General features: G+C 35.2%; 1 protein-coding gene across 1 annotated transcript in view; it reads right to left on the reverse strand.

Moving 5' to 3' along the window:
• The window catches only part of LOC149787827 (cytoskeleton-associated protein 5-like), a 279,152-nt gene that overhangs the window by 235,956 nt on the left and 15,482 nt on the right, over positions 1–27,714 (reverse strand). Inside the window, exons 3-8 of the mRNA XM_089974049.1 lie at positions 25,338–25,528; positions 22,149–22,272; positions 17,702–17,781; positions 11,484–11,655; positions 9,012–9,153; positions 403–494 (exon numbers count right to left, since the gene is read on the reverse strand). Of these exons, the coding sequence (XP_089830175.1) occupies positions 403–494; positions 9,012–9,153; positions 11,484–11,655; positions 17,702–17,781; positions 22,149–22,272; positions 25,338–25,528 (801 nt within the window). The remainder of the gene's footprint in view (positions 1–402; positions 495–9,011; positions 9,154–11,483; positions 11,656–17,701; positions 17,782–22,148; positions 22,273–25,337; positions 25,529–27,714) is intronic.

Below are 27,714 nucleotides of genomic sequence, written 5' to 3' on the forward strand. Positions count from 1 at the left end.
CCTTATCACTAGAGGTGCAAGCCACCCACAATGTTTGGAAAAGGAACTCAGTCTAGAAAAAAAATTATTGTGCAAAACAAAATCCTCCAGACTAAGTTTCTCATCTACAATATAAGATACAGGACTTTCAACAGCTTAGACAAAACATTTTAACCTTGCAAATATTGATTAACCCTCCACGAAAGTGAAGCAAGCTTCACTATATAATCAAAGACTCCAGTAAAATATTATAGTATTTCTGATAATAATTTAGATTTTCAGAAAATACATAACAAATTATAGAAGAGTTTAAGATTGAATTTTGAACGAAAAATGGCTATGCATGAAAATTTATGAACAATCCAAATTCAATGCATAACACTGCATGCAATAATACATTTACAGGCACAAATGATAACTTACAACTTTCTCAAAGAAGTCCTTTGGCAGCAAAGGCAAAATATTGACAGCCTCCATGAGTTCAAAAGGGTCAATCTCTTCAGCACCTCCTTCATCTGAAGGGATATTGTGATAATATTATGTCATGTGATAATTTAGCAAAGTGTCTGCTGAAATAAAGATTTAAGTGAAGATTAAACATTACTTATGAAAATAATATTAAAAGGTTCCACATTTTCAAATAAAAACTTCCAGGTCGTTTGAGGGATCATCTACGATACTAAATGAATAATCAAAATTTCAGCATAAAAAGTGTAAATTATACAAATCAAATCAGCTTTTATTTTGAGACTGTCATAAGAATCCAGTAGAAGCTTGTTTTAGATAAAATATGTATCACTAGAAACAAAAATAATTCATGTCAATGTGCACATATAGAGGACATCATTTAAGTCATACTGGATAACTGTCCATATTACCTTTGATTAACGACATCCTGTCTTGGATGACAGAATAATAAGGAATGAAGATAAAAAGAGTTCAGAAATTAAGAAATGACAAGAAATGGGAATTTAAGTCATAATCACGACAGCAATGTAAGCAACTTAGGTTGTCACATTTAGCCCAAAAAATGTATATGAAATGCTCTGCAGTAAAAGCCAATTTAATGGTTAATCAATATCTAACAAAAGGAAGACATTATTAATGTCAGACTGCAAACACCTTTTGATTATACAAGGTTTTGGGTCTGATTATCAGACCAACTACACATGCATTACAAGTTCTCATCAGTTAAATGTACTTCTCATCTTAAAGAAAATGTGCCAATTTAGCGCTAAAAGTTCAGCGAGAGAGCAATACAACATAACAATATAAAACTTTATTTGCAATTTTCACACTCCTCAGTAGAGTAGTTGACAACTTCAGTCATAAGATCAAAGTATGCAATACCATTCCTGATATTTTTCTTTGCTAAGGCCAAAAAAGAAACGCATTTCCTATTGAACTGTTAAAATGTACACAGTATGTATGTATGTGTGTGTGTCTATATATATATATATATATATATATATAATGTACAAAGCACCTCAAGTACTGGGGTTAACCAGCTCACTTAGGCATGTTCCATTAAAACACACATGGAACACGGGGAAGACACTTTTAAAGTGGGGTACTCACCTGAAGATGCAATTAAGAATTTTCTTATCATTTTATTACGAACTATGCAAAATATAAGTACTCTGGCATATATTTTTTTTAAATTGCCTTCCCTGGGTACCATGTAAGTTTAAATGGAACAGCCCTTTGATGCCCAAATCTATTTGTTTTTTTTTTCACTTTAATTTTTTTTTCACCCAGTGGGGTAAAAAGTGCTAGGGTTGGCAACAAAAACAGGGATGGTCAGTCTTATCAATATATTTAGCTGCCAAAATCAATATGAGATACTCTGCTTACACCTTAGGACATGCCTTACTACACACAGCTCAATGTCTTTCCAGCTAATCAAATCCTGAATGTTTCTCTTGAAATACAACTGACTGCAAACTCGGGGTCATCTCATACAGTACTAACATCAAATAACCCACATAAAAAGTTGAATAAAAGAAAGGTAATGTTACAGGACCGTAAAGTTACACTTCATCTTAAATAGGCTTTATAGATTAAAAATCCCCCCAAAATATTGAGTTTGCTTGGTTGGAAATACTGATAACCTACTGATCTTTAAATGAACTGTTTACTACTTTATAAATGGTTTACAACTTTCCCCCATGTACTTTCCTACAAACCTAGCCAGAGTTTCCCAACCTCCAGTTTATCCAGAACACTTTCCAATGTTATTCTGACATTACAGAAATTACATCTATTGTTTTCTGCTCTTACTGGCCACTCACTACCAAGACCCATCATCAATCAGGACAGAATGCAGCATATTTCACTGCATGAGACATTGAAGTGTAGGTCTCCAAATAAGAATCAAGCAAAAAACATGAAAGCAAGAGAAACTCTGCATAAAAGTGGATATTAAATGATTAAAGTACTTAATTCACATGCAGTGAACAAGTTTGGATTGTCTCCTTAACATTCATTTATGTTATCAGTGACTGATATCAAAATCACATGAGTTAGTTCTAGGATTTAATGCCATTTTTCAGCACAAGATAGGGTATACATGGCAGCCAGTATAAATGGTGGAGGAAGAACCTGGGAAAACCCCAGAAAGAACCAACCCATGAGAAGCTACTGGCAAGCTTTCTCACATACCCACTTTGGCAGAACCTAAGACTCGAACCGATGCAGACAGAGGTGAGATGGCAGTGATCCGTAACAGTGAGCGCTTTAGACCACTTGGCCACTCAGGGCCCCATATGAGTTAGTCACCATGTATTAATTTGTAGAATGGTGTTGCCAATAGTTTTTCTCGTTACTGAGAGAAATGAGTGCCTGTGCCTACAGGAAAATGAATTCTCAACTTCAAGAAGAAAAAGGCAAAAGATAAAAGTAATTTGTTTACAACAAGCATCATTTCTTAAGCTCTTCTACTGTTATGTTATCAATATGGTAAAATTATGCAGACACTGAAGTGACAACGAATTATGCCCAAGTGATCTATGTGGCAAATGTACATCAACTGACAAGTTCTTAAAGTTCTGAAAATGTGCATATTTTAAGTCAAGAAATCAAATCTGGATCAATTAAATTAAGATTCTGAATATTTTCTTTGTAACTCATTTAAAGAATGTAGTGGTCAGGGCTGTTCTAGTAAAACATATATCCCCCAGGGATGGCACCTCAAAAAACTTCTGTAGGAGGTTGTATTTCAAACTATTTTGATTCTGACAGTGGAAGGCTGGTTAGAAAAATCACTTCTGTTGTGGGATGTGTTAACAAAATGAGTGCTGGTGGGGTTGTCAGAAAGAAAGAAAAAGAAAAAAAACAAACAAATATATATTTAAAATCACATTTAACCCCCTCCTAGTGGTCTAATGTGAATAAAACATTGGGTCAGAAAATGATGCCAGAGCATGTGAGTGCACATAATTTGTACGAACTTGCATACTTTTAAAGCAGTGATATATGTTCCGCAAATTACATCAACGTCGTGGATATAAAACATGTGCTTTGCACAGTATGCAATTTTTTTTATTAAACTTTTAACTTTAGAAGTGCATTTCGCAACATAATGCACGCTGCCAGTAGCAGTCTTGCAGCGCTTGATGCGACATCCAGATAGCTGGATACGTCAGTTCAACATGAATGGCTGTTAAACTAAATTTGATTGGTTCTTTGGCCCTGGAACAAACATTTTAAGGTAGTTTTAAACTTACTTTCATCATGGAAGTTTTACAAATGCGTGTTTCGAATAAGGGCCACACAAGAAACCAAGATGGATGAATCACAACAGGGTTTGTCTTCAGACGACGTTTTCAGTCGGCAAATACTGGCTGGTGATAGCTATGATGACAATGAATTTCATGTATATCGGTCTGTTGGACATTGGGAAAATGTCACTGGAAATACAAGTGTGTGATTTTGAGCCCAAAATTGACGTTGAGTGCGAGTCCAAGGTAAGTTTTGGACGGACAACATGCCAGTTATATTTATTCAAGCAACCCATGTCTGAACAAGTAGAATACGCGAATACAGCATTATGGAATAGAAAAAATCTGGAATAAGAGGCAGCAAAGCACTGATTCAAGGAAGTGAATCTTTGGCAGAGTTCATGTTAGTGAAAGGTTTCGGAAATGCTTAATCACGCATATTTGGATATCAATATTTTTTATTGGGGACGCAGAAAATTACTTAGGCGAGAGTCCTCCATATACATGTAATAGGTGGGCGGCAAAATTCAAAGACTTGCCAGTCCTGCTTCAGCCACCTGCTTAGTGGGAAAATATGTTGATCAATTAGCTGTGCTAATATTTACAACAGAATTTAGTGACTGAAAGCACCCCCCTCCCCCCATGTAAATGTCATCATTATAAGAGTACATCAAAAGAACATGCTGCAATAGCTGGGCAGCAAGATCAAAGGCTTTGAATGGCACTGGGTGGGAAAATTTAATGATATTTACAGTGCCTGAATTCAGAGGCAGAAAGACCCAGAAATGTACATGTGGTCATTTATCACAGTACATCAAATGAACAACTTGAGCTTTCATTATTGTGTTCATTTCCGAGTGTAGCGGAATAAGCATTGCATGTGACCTCAGAATTATGACATGTTGAGACTTAGACTTGAATGAGTATTTTGGGGTTCAACGGCAAACTGACGAAGTTTGTAACGAGATTCAGGACAGTGCTAAAATTGTTAGAACTGATTGTTTGGATGGGACTGTAGCCAAGTGTAAGAAAATGTGTGATGCCTAGCTTAGTGCTTTGAATAAGACCTTCCTTGGATTGACAAATTTCAGATTCATTCTGATAGACAAACAAGAGCTATGTCAGTGTTATAAAGAATGTAAAAATTAAACTCAATGGTAACCAGTAGTTCTTATAATTTGCATAGTTTTCTGAGAGGGGACTGCAACTTTTGCTGGTGGGACTCCCATTTTTACATAAATGGGAGTCCTGGACTCCTAGTTTTAAAATCCTAGCGAGACCTTTGGAAAACTTTTCTTTTTGGAACAGAGATGTCCAAGAGAGAATACCCAGGGGGCCATACCTGTGAGAACAGTAACTTGTTCAAGCTAGTTATGAATATGCGTTTCAAACAGCAGTCAATGAAAGGAGTTCTCAGCACAGAATAAAAAAATTCTTAAAAAGTACGAAAAGAACGTAAAAGGTTGCTTATCATTTTGGTGAAGAGATCGCGCATGAATAATACAAAACGATCATGGCTTGGCTCCTGAAATTTCATATGTATTTTTCTCGTACCCGAAAATGTATTTTTTCTTTCTTCTTAAAAGTAAGAAGAAGAAAAAACACATAAAAAGTTTATTCTGGGATCATGTAGGTCTTCGCCAATGTCGCAAACTTGGATTGTTTTTCCTTATTGGCTGCAAAACATACCATGTGTTTTTTTTTATTTGTTGGCGACATTGTTGGCTGTGTAAACTTTTATACACAACCACTGGTTTGGAGTGCAGAAATTCAGAGGCCCCATGAAAGGAAGCCGCAAACTGGATATAAAATGCACTGAAATTTATCTATTGTTACATAAACAAATTCTTTGTCCATACTGACAAACCATCTAAACAGTGCATTGTTATATCATAATCCGCTTATCCTAACATCTAACATGAGTTCTGTATGTTGTGAAATATCCGCTTTTTTGTTGTTGACATTTCTGGTAACAGATCAACCGGACAAGGCATTGTCTTGTAATCTATCTTTCATCAGATTTTGGCCGCTCGCTAGTAATTAATATATTTACAAAGACTGACATTTGTATGTGGATGGTATGTAAAATTCCTCTTCATTTCACTCAGAATTAAATCCTTCAGAACGCTCATGTTTTCTGTAATAATCCCTGTCATCAGAACACCTGCGTCTCTATCGTCCGCTGACCCTTTGTTAATTTTCAGATGCACGAATGGGAGGCAGCATCACGCTGCTACCACAAATGTAAAAATAAAATTAAAAAAATATAAAAAAAACATCTTACTTACTGGTTTATTCAGTAGGCATGGCGGGACAGTAACTAGAATAGTCTAAATGACGGCCAATTCCTTTTTATAAATGTACCCAGATAAAATAGTTTGCTAAAATTTCAAAGGAAACAGATTTCCTTTGAAGCACAGACTGTTATGAAAACGTACTCAGCAAATGGAAAAAATACCAGTCTCAATCATGCAATACAATTATTTGATGTTGCCGCCACAATAAGAAATGGGCATTCGTTTGGTTCTCCAAAGCTGTCCTTTAGCAGTGACTTCAATAGCACATGCACCCTTCATCCAAAGAAAGCCGACTACAATCTTTCAATAACAGCAAAGAACATTTCCTCAAAGGAAGTCAGTACCAAACTTAAATAAAAGTGATGGAATCTGATGGATTTTTGCATTTTCCAACGTGAGCGGAACACGTTAACTGTGCTGTGAAAGTTTCCTTTTTGTATGGAAAAAGTTTATGCCAAAGGTGGCTTAAAACGCAAACTAACTTTTACCAACTTGCAATGTACTTTAAAGTAAATGTGCTTCGTCATTCGTTATGTGATTGTGCTATGTTTTTCCACTGAATTCAGACCAATATGACCTGTTACAAAAATAATGAATATTTTAAGTTGTGTGTGCATATTTTTGATGGAATCACTTGTATTGTGGATTCAATGTATATGATGAGGTTCACAGGTGAGTACACAGTGTTAATACTCTATTCATGCTATACATTTGACATTTATATATAAACAGGATTCATGTATATGTACCAATTCATGGTTCTCTAAATAAAGTAAACTATTATATTATGTCTCCTCTGTTTTCACTACAGCTGTATTTCTCATTTAATATGCATCATTTCAAGATGGTAACTGTGCCGACGAAGCACATATTTTACCACCCGCATTTATTACCCCCACACACACACATTTTTGTGTGGGGGGAGGTACATTTTCTTCAGCTAACTGACTTGGTTGCATATAACACGGTTCGGTATATAACGCGGTCGGGTTTTATGGCTCCCAACTACCATGTTATAGCAGGGTCACACTGTATTATTGTCAAAAGGTAAAATGTGCTAAGTTTTGTTGTAAAATCAAATCTAAAACTATTAATTAGCATGGGACTAAAGTAAAAAGTGGGCCAACTTCATGTGTGCAGAAATTATTGCCATATTACAGTGTTGTGAGAAACAACAAATAGTTGTACAAGATGTATATTGCAAAGTTGTAGAACCAGCACTCGTATTGACACCATATATTCCATTTAAATAATAACATCATTATTTCTGCATATTCCTATCAGTATTTTCCCAGTGGTAATAATTTTCTGATCTGATGTTCGTTTCTTGTGCAATTTTTACACATCAAGAATTCTCACAGTATCATTAAAAAACAAAGTAATCTGCACCAAATTGAGTTGAGAAGAAATTCATTTTTTAACCCTAAAATTTCTGAAGCTATGAATTCTGGCATTAAAGTTTTACATTAAATAACATTTGAAGTAGCCATGATAGTAATTTAGGATGCAACTGTACTAATTTCACCTTTGGCATATTCAAATCTTGAATTGATGGAGGAACATAGCTAAAAAAAAAAAAAAAAAAGTTTTAAGAACCTGTTCATTGACTATGAATCAAGTATATAATCAGAATCAAAGTGAATTGTTAGAAATTTTTTAATTCTTTTGACAACATCGTAATTAGCTGTCAAATACAGAGTAAGCCTATGGTCTTTCTGCCATCCAAACCAAGACCCCACCACAACCACGTGACCATGCCGAATGATATCAGTAATAATTGCTATACAACTATAGATGACATGAGTATTTTGATTTTAGTAGATCCTTAACAGAGTGGAACAGTAAGAAAGAGTGACAGATATTTAAGTGTTATGGAGATATTTAACAATGGCAATTCCTCCCGCCACCACTCTCTCACTGGAGATAACACACACACAAAACTTGTATTATAAGTTTACCAAAACATTAAAAAAAATAATAACAAGGAATCATAGCATCTGATCACACATTTAAAGCAGTACAAGATTTAACTATTATTATAATCAAAAGCAGCATACCTGAGAACAAAGAAAAATAGCAAGACATAGTGATCACTTTAGTAAACATACAGTTTAGTAGGATACAAATTCATGATTTCTGTATTAGAATAGAAATCCCTATTGTAAAATCTGTATTCGTGGATGTTAAATTAGTAGGTATTAAGGGACTGATCAGTGACATCTACAATCAATAAGCCACCATGAAAATCTGTGATTTCACAGTATCAGAGACATACATGGCTGACAGACAAACAAACAAAATGACAAAGGATTGATTATAATGAATGAATACAAATAAAAATATGCAGTCGATTATATGATCTATAAGAATTCAGTAGATTACTTCCAGCCAGATGTCATTTAAATCCCTTCTGTCCCCAACCCAATATTAAAATCGCTTCTACTGCCCAATAACCATAGTCAGAAATTATGTTAAAAAAATATGCTTCAGTAGGGAGCAGTGTCTTTCAATCAAAACATATCTGACGGTGGATCCTAATTTTTTAAAATTGCTTCTGTTGTGGGTTGGTTGAATTTTAAGATGCCTTCACCCCAGTAGGTATATGTTTTACTGGAACAGCCCTCAGAAATTTCTGTTTTATTTCTTCTGATTTGGGTTAATTTTCATAAAAATTATTGATTTTCATTAAAACAAAACATATTTTTATTCCAGATTGTTTCTTGCTTTCCACACAGTATGGGAACAGTAATATTAAAGTTGCGAATAAATAAAATTCAGTTTAAAGAAAAACTTCAGAATGAAGAGTGATTTTTAAATTTCACTTAAACAAAGAAAAAATGAACTGAGGATTTTAATATCCACATCTTGTTACAAGAAAGGATAACATCAGGTCTGCATGCTGATTTCGAGATTTGAATCTGAATTGAAATCTTCATTTAGAATGTTCTTCATCTGATAAAAAGGTTTCAATACTGCTTGCAAAAACAAAACATATTTTTCTTTTGTTTTCACTTACCATTTCCATCACCAGCATCAACTCCATCTCCAGCAGCTTGCTCCTCCATCTTGGCCTTTAGGTCTTGCTGTGAGCGCAGAAATCTGGTCTGTTGTGGCTTTTTGTTTGGCATTTTCTCAAACTCAGCTTCAAGCTCTTGCACCTGCACAGCAAAGTTTATTGTGCAACATTTGTAAAACTGGACATATTATCAACTAAATTTCTTACATTTCACACTTAAAGACCAGGAGTTTGCATCAAATAACCACAAAAACATTGTATTGCTCTATTATGTTGCCAAGTGACACTGTCTCGTGTTATGCCAAATTAATGGGATGACATGACTGAGAAATTCAAATGTTTTATTACAAATGAAATACAAGAAATTACAAATATTATGATATAAACAAAAGAATGACAAGATTAAGACTAATGTATTGCCTTTGTTATCCAAACATAACATTCAAATGATTCATTCATCCAAGCAAAATGGCCAATGATCAATTCTGAGCAAATATTTGTTGGGTCTACTTGTCCTGACATGTGACCATCAAAGGAATTCATTTGCCCATGTCATTTGTCATGATTAATGGATCTGAGTAATACAAAAAAAGAGACAGCTGTTAATATGTGCCATGTTTTCATTTAATTTTACAGAAAAAATACTAATTTCTAGCAACCTCACATTGTCTGCATCTACATTAGTGATTATCAGAAATAGAGAACATTATACCACATTTCTAGGGGGCCCCAAGTGGCCAAGTGCTCTAAAGCGATCACTGCCATCTCACCTCTGTCTGTGTGAATTTGAGTCTAGGATTCGACTAATGTGGGTATGTGAGAAAGCTTGCCAGTAGCTTCTTGGTGGTTCTTCCTGGGGTTTTCCCGGGTTCTTCCTCCAACATTAATACTGGCTGCCAAGCATAGCCTATCATGTGCTGAAAAATGGCATTAACCCCACAACAACCACATTTCTAAAACCTGAACAAAAAAAGCACTTATATAGCTTGTATAACCTTTTCCTAATAGCAAAAACTGAACTTAGTACTTACTTATAAGTTGAGTCCAACTGCAAACAATATAAACCCTGACCTGCCATTGCATAATGTACCAGCATATCAATGTCTATATTGTTTGGCTTACTGATTACACCTAGAACACTACAAAGACCTGGATCTGGCAGAGCATTATGTGATGGCAGATCTGGATCTACATTATGCAGCTGAACATGACTTATAAACAAGTATATATGGTACATTTTTGCTTGTAAAGAACATATTGTTCTTTGCAGCAAAATTACAATAAAAGTTATATAATAAATGCAAGTCAAGCATTAGAAAAATTGAATAATAAATTCTGAAATTGATGAATACCTTCTAAGGTGCAAACATATATATCTTTTAATGTTACATTAGTTTCAGAGCATGTGCACAGCTTGTATCTTCTTTGGACTCTAGAGCTTTTCTGATTTCTAATCATTTTATTATCAGGTAAAGCTGTTAAAAGCTGTATATTTTCATAACCATGAAATGGCATCTACTATATGTCAAATCAGTTCAGTATACATGCCTGTTACATATATATAAAGGTACAAATCCATGAGCTAAAAATAGAGCTGAAATGGATACATCTTAGTGTCAGCAGTCAATGTATTACACTGTGATCACAAATTCTCAGATCCCGTACACGTCAGCAGTTTTTCCTTTGATTGCTGGTGGCAGTAAATAAAGCTAGTGACAACTTCTATGCAAAATACTCATATTTACTTAAGTAATTTAGCTATGAAAGCAAATTAATTTACATGCATTTGATATTAATTTATATTCTAGCTGAGCAAAAGTCAGAAATATGCAGTTTTTTAAAACATTTCATACTGACAAAAACTGACCTGTCACAGACAAGCACCGTGCAAATTTTCACTATCCTTTCCAAAATTTTAATTTGTTCTATATGTCACAATAAAGAATTTGCCCATCCCTGTAATCTATCCTACAAGTCACTATATCTCATAATGTATCCATAAGTCACAATTTTAATCAGTTTAACTACTGTCACACTTCCTCATGTTACCTTAAGTAAACAATGTTGTTCTATACTGAAGCCATGATGACTCATTGGTCAATCAATGGACCTGCGACCGAAAGAACACAAGTCCAGTTCCCAAAATCATATCAACCTGTATTCATTTTTCTGGTTTGGCAAGGCAAAGGCACTTTACTCAATTTGCCTTGGTAATGTATCCCAATCCAAGCACTGCTGTGCCATTTAACACCCAAAACAAACAAAATACATTTCTTGTGTTGTAGTTTCAAGGGTCACAGGCTCAATACATGTTCAAGACAGCCACCTTTCTCTGTCCTTAATGTGTCTTTGGGAAAGGCACATAGGCCCCTTTTCTTCAGCATGATATAGCCAATAATGTGTTAAAAGTGTCATTAAAACCAATAAAAACAAAAACTGTATTGTTACTTACTTTTAAGGATAATTTGGTACCTGAATTGGCTTGAAATTTGTCATTTGTGGTTTTAAAGCAGCCCCAATCCATCGGTAGATTTCAATCACAAGCTGTTTGGTCTCATCTCGTACAGTTTTGTCTCGATCTTCCAGAAGCTTGGGAATGAATTTCAGTACTGGCTTTATTGGCATTATCTTGTTGCCAAAACAACTGAAAGAAATGAACTCAAAGGATAAACATAGCATCTATAGGTCTATATACCTGCCATGTTATTTATGAACTAAGATATATAAAATCAACCTGAGTTATCTAATCTGGAATACAGTCTAGTCATGTGCATGCAATTTTTGTGTATCCACAAGTATAAAATGTACTGATTTTGATCTGCACACACAGCAACATTTATAGCACAAATTATCTTAAGTGTGAATAGAGAATCCATGCCAAGTTGTCAAGATGGTTCACATATCCTCTGAAACCAATGTGTTTGTTTTCCTCAAGTCATAAAGACACTGTAATAAATGGGAAGCTTTACATGTGATTGTATAAAGTTCAGCAAACTAATCCGATTGAATACGCCCAAGATTTTGCAAAGCACAGTCCCAGTTAGATACCATAGTCATTCTAATTAACACCCCAGGGTGGTGCAATTTCTATATAAAAAAGGGAAGCAATGAATACTGTATATAACTAAATCAGTCATAAATTGTTTTGATTTTTTTAACAGACGTTGGATGAATCATGTACTGTTTTAATTATCTGAACGTACCTTAATGACCACTTAAAACAGAAATACCTTAATGAAGTTTATTATCTCTATCCATGCCTCCTGAGTCACAGTAATATAGTGATTATAAGAAATCTTTCTTACTATATAAATTCGGCTTTTCGCCTTAGACAATCATTGATAACTCAAATGAATGGTGAATAATATACTAAGAGATACTAGCATCTTTATAATATAATGCACCGATTACAGGACATTATGTATGTATACTCATGATGAACACCATAATTAACTTCTTTACACAATGGCACACAGTATATTTACTTGTATTTTCTTTTGTAATATGAGCATATATCCTAAAATTAGTGAATAAAGTATTTTTTCTTTTATCGTACATACATGAATGGATACATAGAGACCTATAAGACTCGATAAGGTAACAAATTTCTTTTGTGGAAATAAATGGGAGGAGAGACTATATTAGAAGTTGGCTTCTATTAGAATAACTACAGTACATGAATTTGACCCACAGTTCAGCTGAATAAACTTTATGATGATTACAGCATCCTACCTTTTTGTTAGTCTGGGCAAGCAAATAAGTGTTTATGGAACATGAACCCCAATAATAACCTAACACAAGTAACTCGATGTATGTACTTACAAGTATGGGAAATACTATATGTGCCTCTAGTGAACAAACAAAACATATGGGATGTACATATTAAAAAGGGCAAAACTGTATATCTGTACCTAGTGACCTAACAAAACAGAACTGGATGAACAAGTAAGGGTAACTCTTGATGTGCCTCCAGTGTCCAGACAATACACAATTGGTTGTACATAATAAAATGGGTAAAATTATGTGTACCTCTACTGACTTAACAAAGTACAGCTGGCTTTATTTATTACAGGGTTCCTGGCACAAATTTAGAAAAAGATTTCAGACCTTTTCCAGACCCAAAATTAAAAATTTTCAGACCTAACAATGCAACAAGTTTATCTTCCTAATAAGGCTAAAATAACAGGCATGATTTTGGTCTTCCATAAAATAGCTGCAAATTTATTTAAGGGGAGGGGTTGGGGGTCTCAAGAAGCAGTACCCGATTTGGAAGAAAAACACATTTTACACTCATACAAAATGCTCGTGGTGCAACTTATGATCATAAAATAAAACAAATTAAACATTTGAAAAGCTAATAAACTTACCAAAAAATTTCAACTTGACCTGAATAATTTCACAACATTTACTGTCACATGAATTTGTTCTCCAATACTATTGGTGCTTAAGTTATTTCATGTACATGTTAGTGTTCACATCATAATTAGGTCACAATAATTACTCAATTTTTGCAGCAAATATATTATACTTCTCTCTTTTCATAACAAATCTGTAAAATAAACACCCATGTACGTCAACAATATACAAATAATCCCAGTCACTTGTCTTTTTCTCCACTAGACACAAACTTTTAATATGCCAGTCGAGCTCTTTTTGCAGCTTTGGCAAACATTTCTTTAGCCTTCCTTTTTGTCACCACTGACTTTTTTGGCTCAATGTGCAATCATATCTTTTCTTTCTCAATGAGAGCACTTTTCTTTTCCAGCTGGTGCTTGCATATTCAACATGCAGTGCATATATTCTGACAGAGAGCTACATCTGTTCCCTCATGCAAGAAATATTTCTTCTTATAGTAATTAATTGCACTTTTTCCCGATGCCTTCTAGGCTTCAATTTTTCCCTATGCAACTTCTTTTGAAGATGCCATTCCAAACTCTTAAAACTGTGATTACCGTAAAGCAGAGGTCACAAAATGCCAGTCCTCCAGTGTTCAGTTTTCTTATAAACTGACCAACTAAATTTTCGTCAACTTTTCACTCCAGCCATTCCCATTTCCATACGTTTTTTAAACCTTCCAAACTTCTCGTGTCATGGTCTCTCTCAACTTGGGACACCACTTTTTTGCAAGTACGCTTATATTTTCGACTGCCATCAGTTTCCATTACATGAAGATTCATTGGATGAACTTAAACTTTTTACCAATCGGAATACTCTTTATAAGAGCCATGGGCTAATATATGGAACGATTACGTTACAAGGGTCATTGCGGAATGGGACTGAACAGACCATTTTTTTAAAAACGAAACGGAGATGATTAAAAAAAAACAACAATGGACTATATCAAGAAAAATTGGATTCAAGTCAGGAGAAAAGTGGAATTCTGCTTTAAAATGGAGAAAAATCATGTCTGATATTCTTTTTTCAGATGCCTTCTGAGCTTCAATTTTTCTGTAAGCTGCTTCTTTTGTAGGTGCTGTTCCAACCATGATTACAATAATTCAGACCTTTCTTGCAGAGGTCACACATTGACAGTCCTCTAGTGATCAGTTTTCTTATAAACAGTTTTATAAATCAGTTTTCTTATAAACTGACCAACTAAATTCCCATCAACTTTTCGTGAAAAGTTTATAGAAATTTAGTTGGTCAGTTAATAAGAAAACTGATTGCTAGAAAACTAGAAAACGTATGGAATGGGAATCATTCCATACATTTTTTAAACCTTTATCTAAACTTTTCATGTCATGGTCTGTCTCAACTAACTAGGAATGCCATGTTTTGCAAGCATGCTTCTTCTTTCCATTGCCATCAGATCAGTTTCCATTACATAAAGATTCATTGGATGAATGTAAATTTTTGACCAATCAGAATACTCTTTACGAGAGTCGTATGTTAACTAATATACGGAACAAATAATTTACAAGGGTCGTTGCGGATTGGGACCGGACAGACTGTTTTTAAAAAACTGGATCGGAGATGATATAAAAAACACTATATGAAGAAAAATCTGATTCAAGTCAGGAGAAAAGTGGAACTCTGCTTTAAAACACAGAAAAATCAAGTCTGAAATAATTAAAATTGCAAGTAAAATGTTCAGAGATGAAAAAATATAATTTAAGCTACAAGATTTTATTTACCTTAGCAAAATCTTTCAATCTGTTCTTTACAGTCCACAATATAATATAAAAAAATTAGAGGTCCAATATATGTAACACAGGAATCAAACTATTATGTAAATGAAAATAAGTAAATACTTCTAGTTGGCAAGCTAAGAGACCTCCTTGGCAAGGAGGTCTCTCAACTGGATCCACGATTTTAAATGAAGAATGCGATATCACAGAGACTGTATTATTTCTGCTTTGTTGACATCTGTGGTGAATTTTAATTTTATTGGGCTGCTTTTAGATGCACGTGTTAAAACTGGAAAAAATACAGCAACTCTGCAAAATGGTGCACATTAGTGACTTGGCACCCCAAGCAGACACCCTTATTGCTTACTCCTTATGACAGCTTTGCTCTGGTAATCCAACAAAACATAACTAGATGTACAAAAGGGAAACACCGTATGCCTCTCCAGCAATCAAACAAAACATAACTGGATGTACATATTAACAAGTAACATAACAAAACATTCATTAAAGGTACATATTAACAGTTGTGTTGCACCAAGGATTCCAAGGGGAGGGGACAATGTGTCACCCATCCACCAAAACTGAAACACACAACAATTTAAAGTGGAAAAGGAAAATAGAAGATAGTACTCAATGTACTATTAGTGCTACAAAAATTAGTGTGAACCTGCTATAACACATTGGTTGGGATCCCTAGAACCAGATGATGTTATGTACAAAAATGTGTTAATTAATCATAACTTAGGTACAAAAATGTGTTAATTAATCATAATTTAGGAGAACAGGTAATAGGTAGAGGGCAATACCATGGTGCATGTACTATTTAAGTCAATACTAAAGGACATCTTTGGAAGACCAAATAAATGCCCATTTGTTATTGCGGCAGTAACATCAAATAATTGTAGAAGATGAATGAGACTGAGATTTTCTTTTCATTTCCTTGATATTTATACACAATGATCAGTGCTTCAAAGATATTCTGTATTCTTTTAAGTTTCAGCAAAACTATTTTTCTGGGTACATTAAAAAAAAAAGTAGCCGTCATTTGATCGATTGTAGCCATTCCTGTTCCTGCCTTCAAAGGTTGGTCAATTGTAGTTAGTCTGGTAGCTTGACTATTTGAGTGTATCACAGCATACAGTACTCAGGCCAGATCTCAGCGTAAGCAGACATCACACAGTTTAGATGGTCTGTCAATATGAGCAAAGAATTTGTTTCTGTAACAATAGAGGTCCCAGTGTATTTTACATCTAAGTTTGCAGCTTCCTTTCATGATGCCTTTAAACTTCTCCACTTCAAACCCAAGACTGTTTATACAAGTTTAAATAGTCAACAAAGATGATGCAAAAAAATATTGCCAATGGTATATTTTTTCATTAATAAGGAAACAAAATCACAATGTGCAACATTAGCAAAGCCCAGTGTGATCCCTAAATAAATTTTGTACACATTATTTTTCATAGTTTTTAAGAAGAAAAAGTATTTTTTCATGTACATGAAAAACACATGTTTATGAAATTTTGGGATCCACACCAAGCTCATGTTATATCTGAATCTGTGTTATAACAGAGCATGCTACAGCATGGTGACTGTATTCTTATCTGCTTTGACAGTTTTTGCCATCTTAATTTTGTCATCTGCAATAGAGCATCATCCTTTCCTTGGACAGCTACATACTTCTGATAATGTTTTATCAATCAGTCGAGTAAATCAGAAAAACATAAAACGTCTGAAGATATGGTTAATCTGAAATGACCTGCACCATGGAATTTTCCATTTTGGACTTTGCTGACATTTAGGTTCAGTGTTCAGTCATTATCTACCAACATGATAACAATAAGTCTCATTCTTTTAGAAGAATATATTTATTAAATGACAAATGTTGCAGTTGCATAATTTTAGTCCCTTTTGTCATAAACTTGACTTGAAAATGAATTAAACCTTTGCAACCATAGATGTGCCTTCAACCTAACAAAATGCCAATAAAGACCTTTCATTGTAACATGACAAACGACCCAAACCTTCAATGGTTTGATTGCCAAATATGTTGTTCTTAGATGGATGTTAATTGCCATATAACAGTTTCTATTGCCTTTAGCAACCATTACTATCACCAAATATAGACATGAATAAATGTGCACTATAGAAAAAAACAGTATAGCAGTCTTATTTTTTCAATTTTTTTCCTGACAATAAAGCATGCCAAGTGGGCATACAGGGGTCAAGATATGTTGGAAACTGGACAAAAGGGGGAAACCCATAATTTCATGCTCAAGGTGCTAGACTGTAGCATGTAAGCGTAACACTAAACATCCCACTAGTGATCTAACAATCACACTATATGCTCCTCCAGTTACCCAGCAGTAACACTCTATGCTCCTCCAGTTACCCAGCAGTAACACTCTATGCTCCTCCAGTTACCCAGCTGCAACACAATATGCTCCTCTAGTAATCTAACAGTAACACTATATGGTACTCCAGTGACCCAACAGTAACAGTATATATTTCATTACAAGCCATTGTCACTAATTAGTCTTAACAACATAAGCAAATTTAATATACCTGAGTGACTCCTTGAGAGCCTGTATACACCCTATCACAATCTTGGGTTGCTTGTTTTCTAAACCTTCCAAAAGAGATTCCTGTAAATAGAAACAGACAAAATCATAAAAGTATCATTCTAAGATGTCCAAATTTTAAACAAGGTAACACAATGTCTAAGCAGCAAAACATCTTACAAGCACAAGGACAATTTTCACTTGAGTGGATAAAATTCAAATTAATAATTCATGAACAGCAGCATATCACTGACCTTCAGTTAGGATAATAATAACTATTTAATGACACAAGGAATTCTACTTAAGATCAGAGAGACAGATGTACAAAAGAATGACTCATTTTTTATTCTTATTCTAAATAGATTTAAATTCAAAATCTTGACCTAGGCTGAATTGTAAAAAGAAAACCAGAGCCTGAGTTCCCCTCCCTATTTACTGTTCTGTTCAAGCAGGGATAATCTATACTCTAACTCTTGAACAATTTAGGAAACAAACTTGAGAATTCAATGTACTTTTAGATCACAATTAATTGGAACTGGAGGGGGGGGATAATGGGACAACGAAAAAGAACATATATAGTTTTTTCTTTAGTACCAGTCATATAGTGATTCAAGAACATTTATGAGAACACAAAACTGATGGTAAATTGTAGAACAAATTAGGATTATTAACCCTTTTAAAATAATAGTTTGATTCATTTTGCATGGACGTTGGCAAATGGTCAAGTACTGTCATCTTTAGCCACCACAGTATACTTCTTGGTGAGAAAAACAATGATATTAAGAAGAGTCACATTTTGGACCAGTCAATGTGTGCTCTGTCTATGACATATATTCATGCCCTATGATGTAAACATGGACTATTGTTTGCTCATTGGCACATTCAAGTGGCATAATCACAGTAGCTGACCACTAAGTTGGTGACAAAAAAATAGTTTTCTTTCTGACAGAAGTCATTTGTTTAAGGCTTAAAACAATTTTAGGACATACAACTTTGAAACACCAGCAAAAGTCACCCATAAACCAACAAGAGTTTCATGAAAGCATACATGCCAACCATTATGCTTTTTCCCCTCATCTAATTATGTCTTATTCTTGCCTGTATATGAATTATACTTTTTTGGTACATTAAAAATATAAAATAGAAAGTAATATAAAAGTTGTGTTAGTCATTTTTATTATCATCTCTTCAATCCTACTCATCATATAAATTGGAGAATATTGTATGTGTGTGTGTATGATTAGGATTTTTAACATAGCTTTAACAATTTTTCAGTCATATCGCTACAATGTCTGCAGTGTGGCAGTTTTTAGTGATGTCTAGCACTGGGTCATCATGCCGCAGACATGTAGCATGATGTCCCACCCAGTCACATTATCCTGCCATCAGACCGACCAGTCTTAACACTAACCTCCTAATGATAAGTGCCTAGCGAGGCAGCTGATAGTACCATTTTTGTAAGTCTTTGGTATGACTGCTGAGGTCTGAACACATGACCTCCTGCTTCTGAGGAGGACGCTCTAACCACTAGGCCACCAGAGCAGTCTGGAATATTGTTAAAAAAGGAGACTACTGCATAAGAATAGTGTCAGAATACATTTGTCCATCCTTGACTTACATGTGCTTTCCTTGTTTTCTTTTCATAATAGCTGTATATGACACAATTTCCACAAAAAGAGATGGGATTCTTCAAGGTGATTCATTATATTTTGATTAAAAATGGCCAGATATGTTGAGCTTTCTTGATGTGATGCAGATATGTTTTTGACTGAAAATTGCTAGGAGGGATCATTTTAATCTTCAAAACATGACAGATCATAAAATTAACAAATCAATAGTGCAAAAAGAAGACTATGCGAGTAATGTACTAAAGCACTTAAATTATGCACATCGCCATTCTCATTACAGAAAATAGACAATCAATAGCACTTTACAAACTAAAAATAATATGAGAGTATTGTACTACAGCATTCCGATTGAGCACATTGTCATACTTATTGCAGAATTTGTTGACTTAATTTATTATCATTCAGCGATAGTTAGACATACAGACTTGTTGAAGTAAGTGTTGTACATAGTTTCTCATTATGTTCTGTATTTTTATTCTGGTACTAATCCACATGAACTTATCAATCTGTGACGAATTTTAAATACCTGCAGATCTAAGTAGCAAACATAAATGTGCATCTTTCATAGTTTCCTGTAATTATAGTATGTAATGCTCAGATTATGCTTTTTGCCACTTATATTAACAATAATTATGCTTGTAAGTCTCTTTGCATGAATGTGAACAGCACATAGTATACCCACTACATGTTTAATAGTCCTCTGTGTAGCCACTGGTATGGCATACAGATTACTGACTTATAGGTCTTAATGACCATGACCTTTGGTCACAATAAGCAGTCTAGAGCTAAAGTCAATGTGCATAAACCATTATTGTCTTCACTGACTTGCCATGGCCTCAGACTTTGCAACCCAAGAATTTATAGATTTCTTTATTACCCTAAATAAATACCATCCAAACTTTGGTCAGAAGCTTACTCTACAAAAAAAGTTATTCTACAAAAACATTTATCTGAGTCATAATGACCTTGATCTATGCCCTGTTGACCCCTGCATTAATAGGCCTCTTCCATAGCTTAAGTGCAGGTCGTCCATAAATGTATGTGGTCAAGATCTAGTTATCATGCAAAAACATATTTGTTTTCTTTCTCAGTCAGTGACATGGATCTTTGACCCTGAAATCAACAGGCTTCTTTCTTTACACACTTTGTCACTCACCTAAAAGCACTGGTGAAGAGATATAACTGTCAACCAACATTTCTGTGCAGAAACCGTTTTTATTCTTTTAGTCAGAATTATACTGGCATTTTTGATGTTGTGATCCAAAAATCAGACTTCTTCCTTGCCCCATGTGCAAGCCCTCCACAAAATTTTGTTATAGTCTGTGAATCAGTAAACTAATGTCATTATGCAGAATGCATTTTTTGGGTCATCTTTTGGGAACAATGGCCTTTATCTCTGATCATAAAATCAACAGAATTTCTCATTACCCTGAGTGCAAGTCATATACAAAGTCTGTTCCAAGTCTGTATGTAGAACTATGTTAATGTTTTTGTGTGGAAACCAGTTTTTTTTCTTCCAGTCAGTGATTGTGACCTTTGATAATAAGACCCTGAAATCAATCAGTTGTTTTCTTAATTCCTGTGCAAGTCATCCACAAAATTTAGTAACTGCAGATGGTGGAAAACTCAAGCTTTACTGAGGAAACAAAACTGGTAAGATATGGATGGGTGAATGGACAGATGGATGCATAGACAGCACAACATATTATGTTCCAGCTTAGGGCAGGTATATATAAAAAGTAGAGTCACTATTTAAATCCTGAAAGCTTTTTTTAAATGCTGATCCTAATAGAATGACCAGTTTTCACTGCTTTTCCTGTAAGCTATTTAGTTACTAACCCATAGCTGCACCGCAAGATGAAGGGTATTTATATTTATAAATTATTGGTTTGATGTTTTACAGCACAGCAACACAAGCAGGTCATTTAGTGCCAAGTTAATTGGAGTAAAGTACCTTGCCCAAAGACACACCATGGTCATGTATAAATTAATAATGGTCCTATCTAAATATGAGAAACATTTCCAGACTCCAGGGAAGGGCAGGTAAAATATTTCTTGATCAGCAAATAGATATTGGATTCAAACTTATAGCAATACATGGAAAGAATACCTTTATGAAAAGTTAAGATAATGTATAAGGTGTTCATATAATTTTTTCCATTTACATAAATACCTTTTCCAGAAAAGGGAATCTACTGGTATCCCAAAGCTCATTAAAAGGTCACAATATCAAAGTGCCCATGGCAAAACATGAACTATTCAAAAATAACTTTCAATTTCTCTTGTTTGGAATAAGTTATGATTCCACATATCAAATCAGCCCCAATGGGTTTATTTGATGGATGCCATCATAAAGAAAAAAGAACAAATATAGTGTACCTATTAAATTTTACACTGCCAACCATTCCTATTGTTTCATTTTCATATATACTATGTATACTATGTGTCAACATATTAGCTTGTGTGTACATGTATGTCAACATATTATTAGCTTGTGTGTATATGTGTCAACATACTAGCTTGTGTAAATGTGTCAATATATTAACTTGTGTGTATATGTGTGTCAACATATCAGCTTGTGTGTGTGTGTGTATGTATGTGTATATATATATATATATATATGTGTATGTATGTATGTATGTATGTAGATGACAGAGGGCTTCAAGGTAGATTAGTTCTTGCTTGTAACTAATTCAAGCACCCTCTGAAAATAAAGTCTTTGTTATTATTATTATTGAAATGTGGTAAGCCTGTGTCTTGCTACACCCTTTTTACAACTGTATATATCCATATCTAAAAAGAAATTCTTTTAAGCTCCATAACCTGTACAACATCTTGCTTCTCAATTTCAATATACAGCATGATAATCTCCATTCCTGTTTCTTTTGTTTTTGGTCTAGCGTTGAAGCATTTTGCAACAATGCCACTGATAACCTCACCACAAGTCCTACAAAGAAATAAAAGAGACACTGCATAAACTAGAACTTGTATGAAGCCATACTTTAACCACCAAATTACATCATATAAAATATCTATTTGCAAAGATGGTAAAAACTGCATATAAGGTAGAACTATACTGATAGAGAACCAGATAACAGAAGATATAATAAAATAAACAAGCCCTCAATGATGCTCTACTGATGACACAAAACTTGAATTTTAATATAGATGATTGTTTCATTAAATAAATGTTGCTAGTTTCTGAAAAAAGGAATCTTGCTTGATGTAGTTAGTCTGGAGCCCTGCTTCATATTACTCAGTTATCATACAACAAGCAGGGAACCAGACTGAGCAACAACAACAAAAAGCAGTGATGTTGCACAAATTTTTTCACATACACATAAAAGTTGTTGAAGCCAGCTGGAATAATGTTAATGATCTTTCAGATGAAATATATAATAATGAACAACTTCATTAGATTAAACACTTTATTGACAATTATTCTCAATTATAAAATGAGTATAGTCATTAAACTGACCAATACACCATCCTCAGTTTTCTCAATGTCTACAATCTAGCTGGGATTGCTATTATTTCTTATTTTTTGGGAGGTCACTCGATGCCTCACACCCTCACTAAAAGTGCAGTCTATGTTTTTGGACCCTGTTGTGTGTGAGTTATCAAGGAAGAGATGTATTATTTTTTGGTATCAGGACCATGGGAGGTTTGGCAAATGCACAATCCTCCCACCTGAATGATAATGCATCATCCATGGCCCAGGTACACTGCAGTCATTGGAGATGACATAAATCAGAACAGGGTGATGGTGCAATCCATAATTTTTGTAAAAAGCCCAAGGGGAAAACAACGAACTGGCAAACTGTGTCTTGGTAAGCAAAATGTAAAATTTTTCATGACACAGGATAGGGATGGTAAAATATGTGTCAGTTCAGATAGAGACTGACCTCGCCATCTCCATCTTGAATTTTGGAGGCACAGTCAGTTGTTTGAGGCTACTCAAGGCAATGATGGGTCTTGACTTGCTACTTGCTTTCCAAATAAGAATCAGTCTTGATTCAAACATTGGGAATTGTGGTCTTTACACAAGCTCCACCATCTTCTTTTTGATGAGTGACACCATCTCCTACTGTAGAAAGGCATCCTTCCTCCAATCTGACGATGCATCCATGAAGAAGGGAGAGGAAGGAGTCTAGGATATTGTTGATGAATTAAGCCCGAAGACCCTCCAAATGACCTGGATCACCCCCACTGAGGGAATAGGGAGATCCAGTGAGTTCAAAGTCCAGAGGCTATTTAACATGGTTGGGATTGAGTGGTTATAAATGCCCATGTGGGTTGGGCAGCAGAGCCTAAGCTGCCTTTCTCTGAAGTTCCTTTATACTTTCTCCAAAATCCATGATGATCCACATAGGATCGTCCAAAATGAGAGGTCATAATGAGGTTGAGCAACATGGATCACAGACATAGGACATGTTGTATCAGGTACAAATAGGCCAAAGCCGTTAAAGTATTGGCTATGGTATGGTGAGCAGCCCTGGTCAATAACCCTAGTGATCTTGGCTGTCGCCTCCCAAGCATGGTTATTGTCAGGTGTCTCCGTGGAGTCTGAAACGTGCCAATGGTGCCAAATGCAATAATGAAGGAGCAACGACATCGCGAATCAATGTCACCTTAAATCTAGCCAATTGGGGAAGGAATCAAAAGAACAGCATTTCATCTTCATTGTCGAGATCTACCAATTCTTTAGTATTATTATCCTGAGTAGTGGTATTGGGTGGAGGGCATTCTGATGTACCCAACACACTATAAATATCCTCAATGACAGCTTGAAAGATAAACTTCAGTCCATTCAAAGGTTGGCTCTGAGTATAATGTGAAGGATGGTTAATTTTAAGGAGCTCTGTCGCACTCACCGTGCATCAAGACCCAATCTGGGTCAAACTGTTGCTGTGGAGAAGACATGTAAAGTGGCAAGAAGACTCAATTCCATCTCTATGAAAATATCACCAGCTCTCCCTTGTGGACAAGCAGTGAACATAAGTCCAGTACTGCTGGAACAGCCAGCTGGTTTGCCCAGCAAATGGAAGGCATGGAAGCTGGCGGTATAGAAAACAGTCTGGATATCAATAGTAATGGCTGCTCCAAAGGCCTCGCTGGGCTGAAAGATTTCTCACTGGAATCTTCATTACAGTAAGGGTACATCGATGATGGTATGGTTAGATGGATCTGTCACTAAGATCCCCAAAAATCATAGTTTGCTGGAAAGATTCAATGAAAAGATCCCCATGTTGGAATGGATGAACAATCAGCAACAGTGTGGTTGTATTATTATACATTGGATCCAATGGATCTGGTATGAACCCAATGCATCCAGACTTATAGGCCTGAACACCATGCTCGGACATATGGGTGGAACTTACGATAAATGGGCTTCCTAAAACTAAGGAACACAAGAATGAGTCAAAAATGCAAGCAACTAGTTGGCTGGGCCATCTTCTCAAAAAGATACCCTTGCTGGATAGTCAGTGATGGCTGGTAATAGTGTGGTGGTATAAGGCAATGGATCCAATGTATATGGCATGAACACCATGCACCCTGACTTACAGGTCTGAAGGCCATGCTCAGACATTGGAAGGTACTTATGCCCACTAGGCTACCTAAAACTGGGGAACATTCCCCAATGAGCCGGTATTGCCCACAATTAACTGTGCATTGTCTTCCTTGACATATTCCGTCTTTTCATTCCTTCAGTACCATGTGGACTATTACTCTGAACATGCATTTAGTATAATTTTTTCCTGAAACAACACAATAAGAGAAAACAAAGCAAAGAGTAGCAAAAAGTATGTGACTAACTAGCTAATACTATAGTCTAGACTTTGATGAAAATCTTACAGTAACAGTGATGCAAATTGTTTACAAAAATTAACACCTAAGTAGATTCATACCATGTGGCCAGTCAATTGGGTCTTGTTTCTACCATGTCTCACCTCCTCTGGTAGCATCAAACTACTATAAGTATTATTTAAATGAAATATAATTCTTTCTTACTTGGAAGCCACACTGGCATTTTCAACAAAGGCCTTAACTGCATCCATTGCCTTCTCCTGGGAAATAGCATTGTTATCTGTCACAAATTTCTTTAGCAGACCTGCATACTTAGAAAATTCAGGACTTTTCTCATCCAAACTTTTGAACAACTTTATCAGCTCTTCATAGCCAGCAACACGAGCCTTCCAAAGCTATGTAAAGGAAAAGATCATATAAACTAAACAATGAAAATCATGGGCATGAACTATATCAAATTTAGTGATCAATTTGAAAATTAAATACCGCAGAGCTAACACAATGTTTAATTTCTTCTCTTATCATAGTGATGATGGGTTTGTGTGTGTCAGTGAGTGATTTGGATTTTGTAACAGCTTTATCAATTTTAGTCATATCGCTAAGATGTCTGCAGTGTGGCAGTTTAGGTCTCACTGGATAATTTTGTATTTTGACACTAATTTTTAAGGTAGAAGGCATGAACCTAATTATCACAAGCCTAGCATTTATAAATTCACACAGAAGCTAAATATGTGATGTGGTTGAGATTTACCTTGAGTTAGACTTAGAAATGGGTTGGCTTGTTGGTGACTGCCTGTCACAGTTAGACGAGCACTGGAGATCAAATGCGTAACTCGGGCTGCAAATGAGCAGCCAACTTGACTTACATATTTACATGTGTCTGCTACAGAGATAAATATCTAAAAAATCTAGATGGTTGAGGGGTGATGAAAAGTATGCTAATTTGATATAGTACTAGTGAACTTGATGCATACATAATGCACATGATGATTCTTTTAGCTGCCTTGTCACAGGAAAATATTCAACATAGCTCTTTTCTGTCAAAAATAAATGTAAAAAAGTGGGGTTGGTGGTAGTATTGGTTCAGTATAAAAGCCACCAGCTGCAATAGGAATTAACCTGATTGCCGCATTCAAAATCTCACATGTATGCTTTCTACAAAAATCATTAGTTTGTTTTTATTTGTATCTTCAGTGTAAAATTATTCTCGTTTTTCTGCAACAGGTCATTGTCGGATGAAAATTCACTAGATAAACTGTCACTGAGACCTTTAATCATGTCTAGCACCGGGTATCATGCCAAATACATGTAGCATCTTGTCCCACCCAGGCACATCATCCTGACACCAGGCCAACCAGTCCTAACACTAACCTCTTAATGCTGAGTACCTAGTGAGGTAACTATTAGTACCATGTTCATAAGTCTTTGGTATGACCTGGCTGGGTTTCGACCCACCACCTCCCACATCCAAGGCGGATTCTCTAACCACTTAGGCTACCAAAACGGTCTTGCAGTGAGGATGGAGAGGATTAAAACAGCCTCTCCATGCTGAAACCTTGCAAACTTGCAATCTCTCTTTATATATATATATATATATATATATATATATATATATATATATATATATATATATATATATATATATATATATACATACACAAACACACACATACAAAAGTCCACATCTGTTAACTGATAGTGTAAAGTGCTTAGAGCTTTTAAAACTGTAGTACTGAACTAAATAATAATTATCTGATTAGATATTGTGAAACCAACACAGATGGATTAGTGTTACTTATCAAAAGAAAGCACCCAACACTCAACTACAGAATTTTATGAAGATAATATTGGCATCCTTTTTAAGGTACTTAGAGGGACCAGTTAACAATCAAATGTTTGTTTCTTGCTGGGAAAATATAAAGTAGCCAATATATTTAACTTTACCATTTATTAATATTTTTATGGTTACTGGACTGGGGCTTCAGACTGGGAAAAATAGTTGCCTGGCAGTCATTTCTGGTTGTTCCAATGAATATATTTTTCTACCTCTACTGCATAGTGTAACAGAAAAGGACAGCATTATAAAATTTTCAGTTCCACTTTAACCATTACACATCATTAACTAGTATGTTCTTACAAACATTCATAATTTCAATTAAAGTTTGATTTATTGTTGAATTTAGTATTTCTAATCATTCATATTTTGATAAATATTAATAGGTGCTTACATTATTTACAGGGGCCCCGAGTGGTCTAAAGCACTCTCCGTTACAGATCACTGCCATCTCACCTCTGTCTGCGTGTGTTCGAGTCTAGGATTCGGCTAACATGGGTATGTGAGAAAGCTCGCCAGTAGCTTCTCGTGGGTCGGTGGTTCTTCCCAGGATTTTCCCGGGTTCTTCCTCCACCATTAATACTGGCCGCCATGCATAGCCTATCGTGTGCTGAAATATGGCGTTAAACCCCACAACAACAACAACAATATTATTTACATGAAAATATGTTGCACAACCCTACATCAGAAACTTCAGGACAAAAATCTGCAGACAACAGCATAAATCCGTATATTTTAATTGTCAAA

The sequence above is a fragment of the Sinohyriopsis cumingii genome, chromosome 11, assembly GCF_028554795.1.
Source record: "Sinohyriopsis cumingii isolate HCF-2022 chromosome 11, ASM2855479v2, whole genome shotgun sequence".
NCBI lineage: Eukaryota > Metazoa > Mollusca > Bivalvia > Unionida > Unionidae > Sinohyriopsis > Sinohyriopsis cumingii.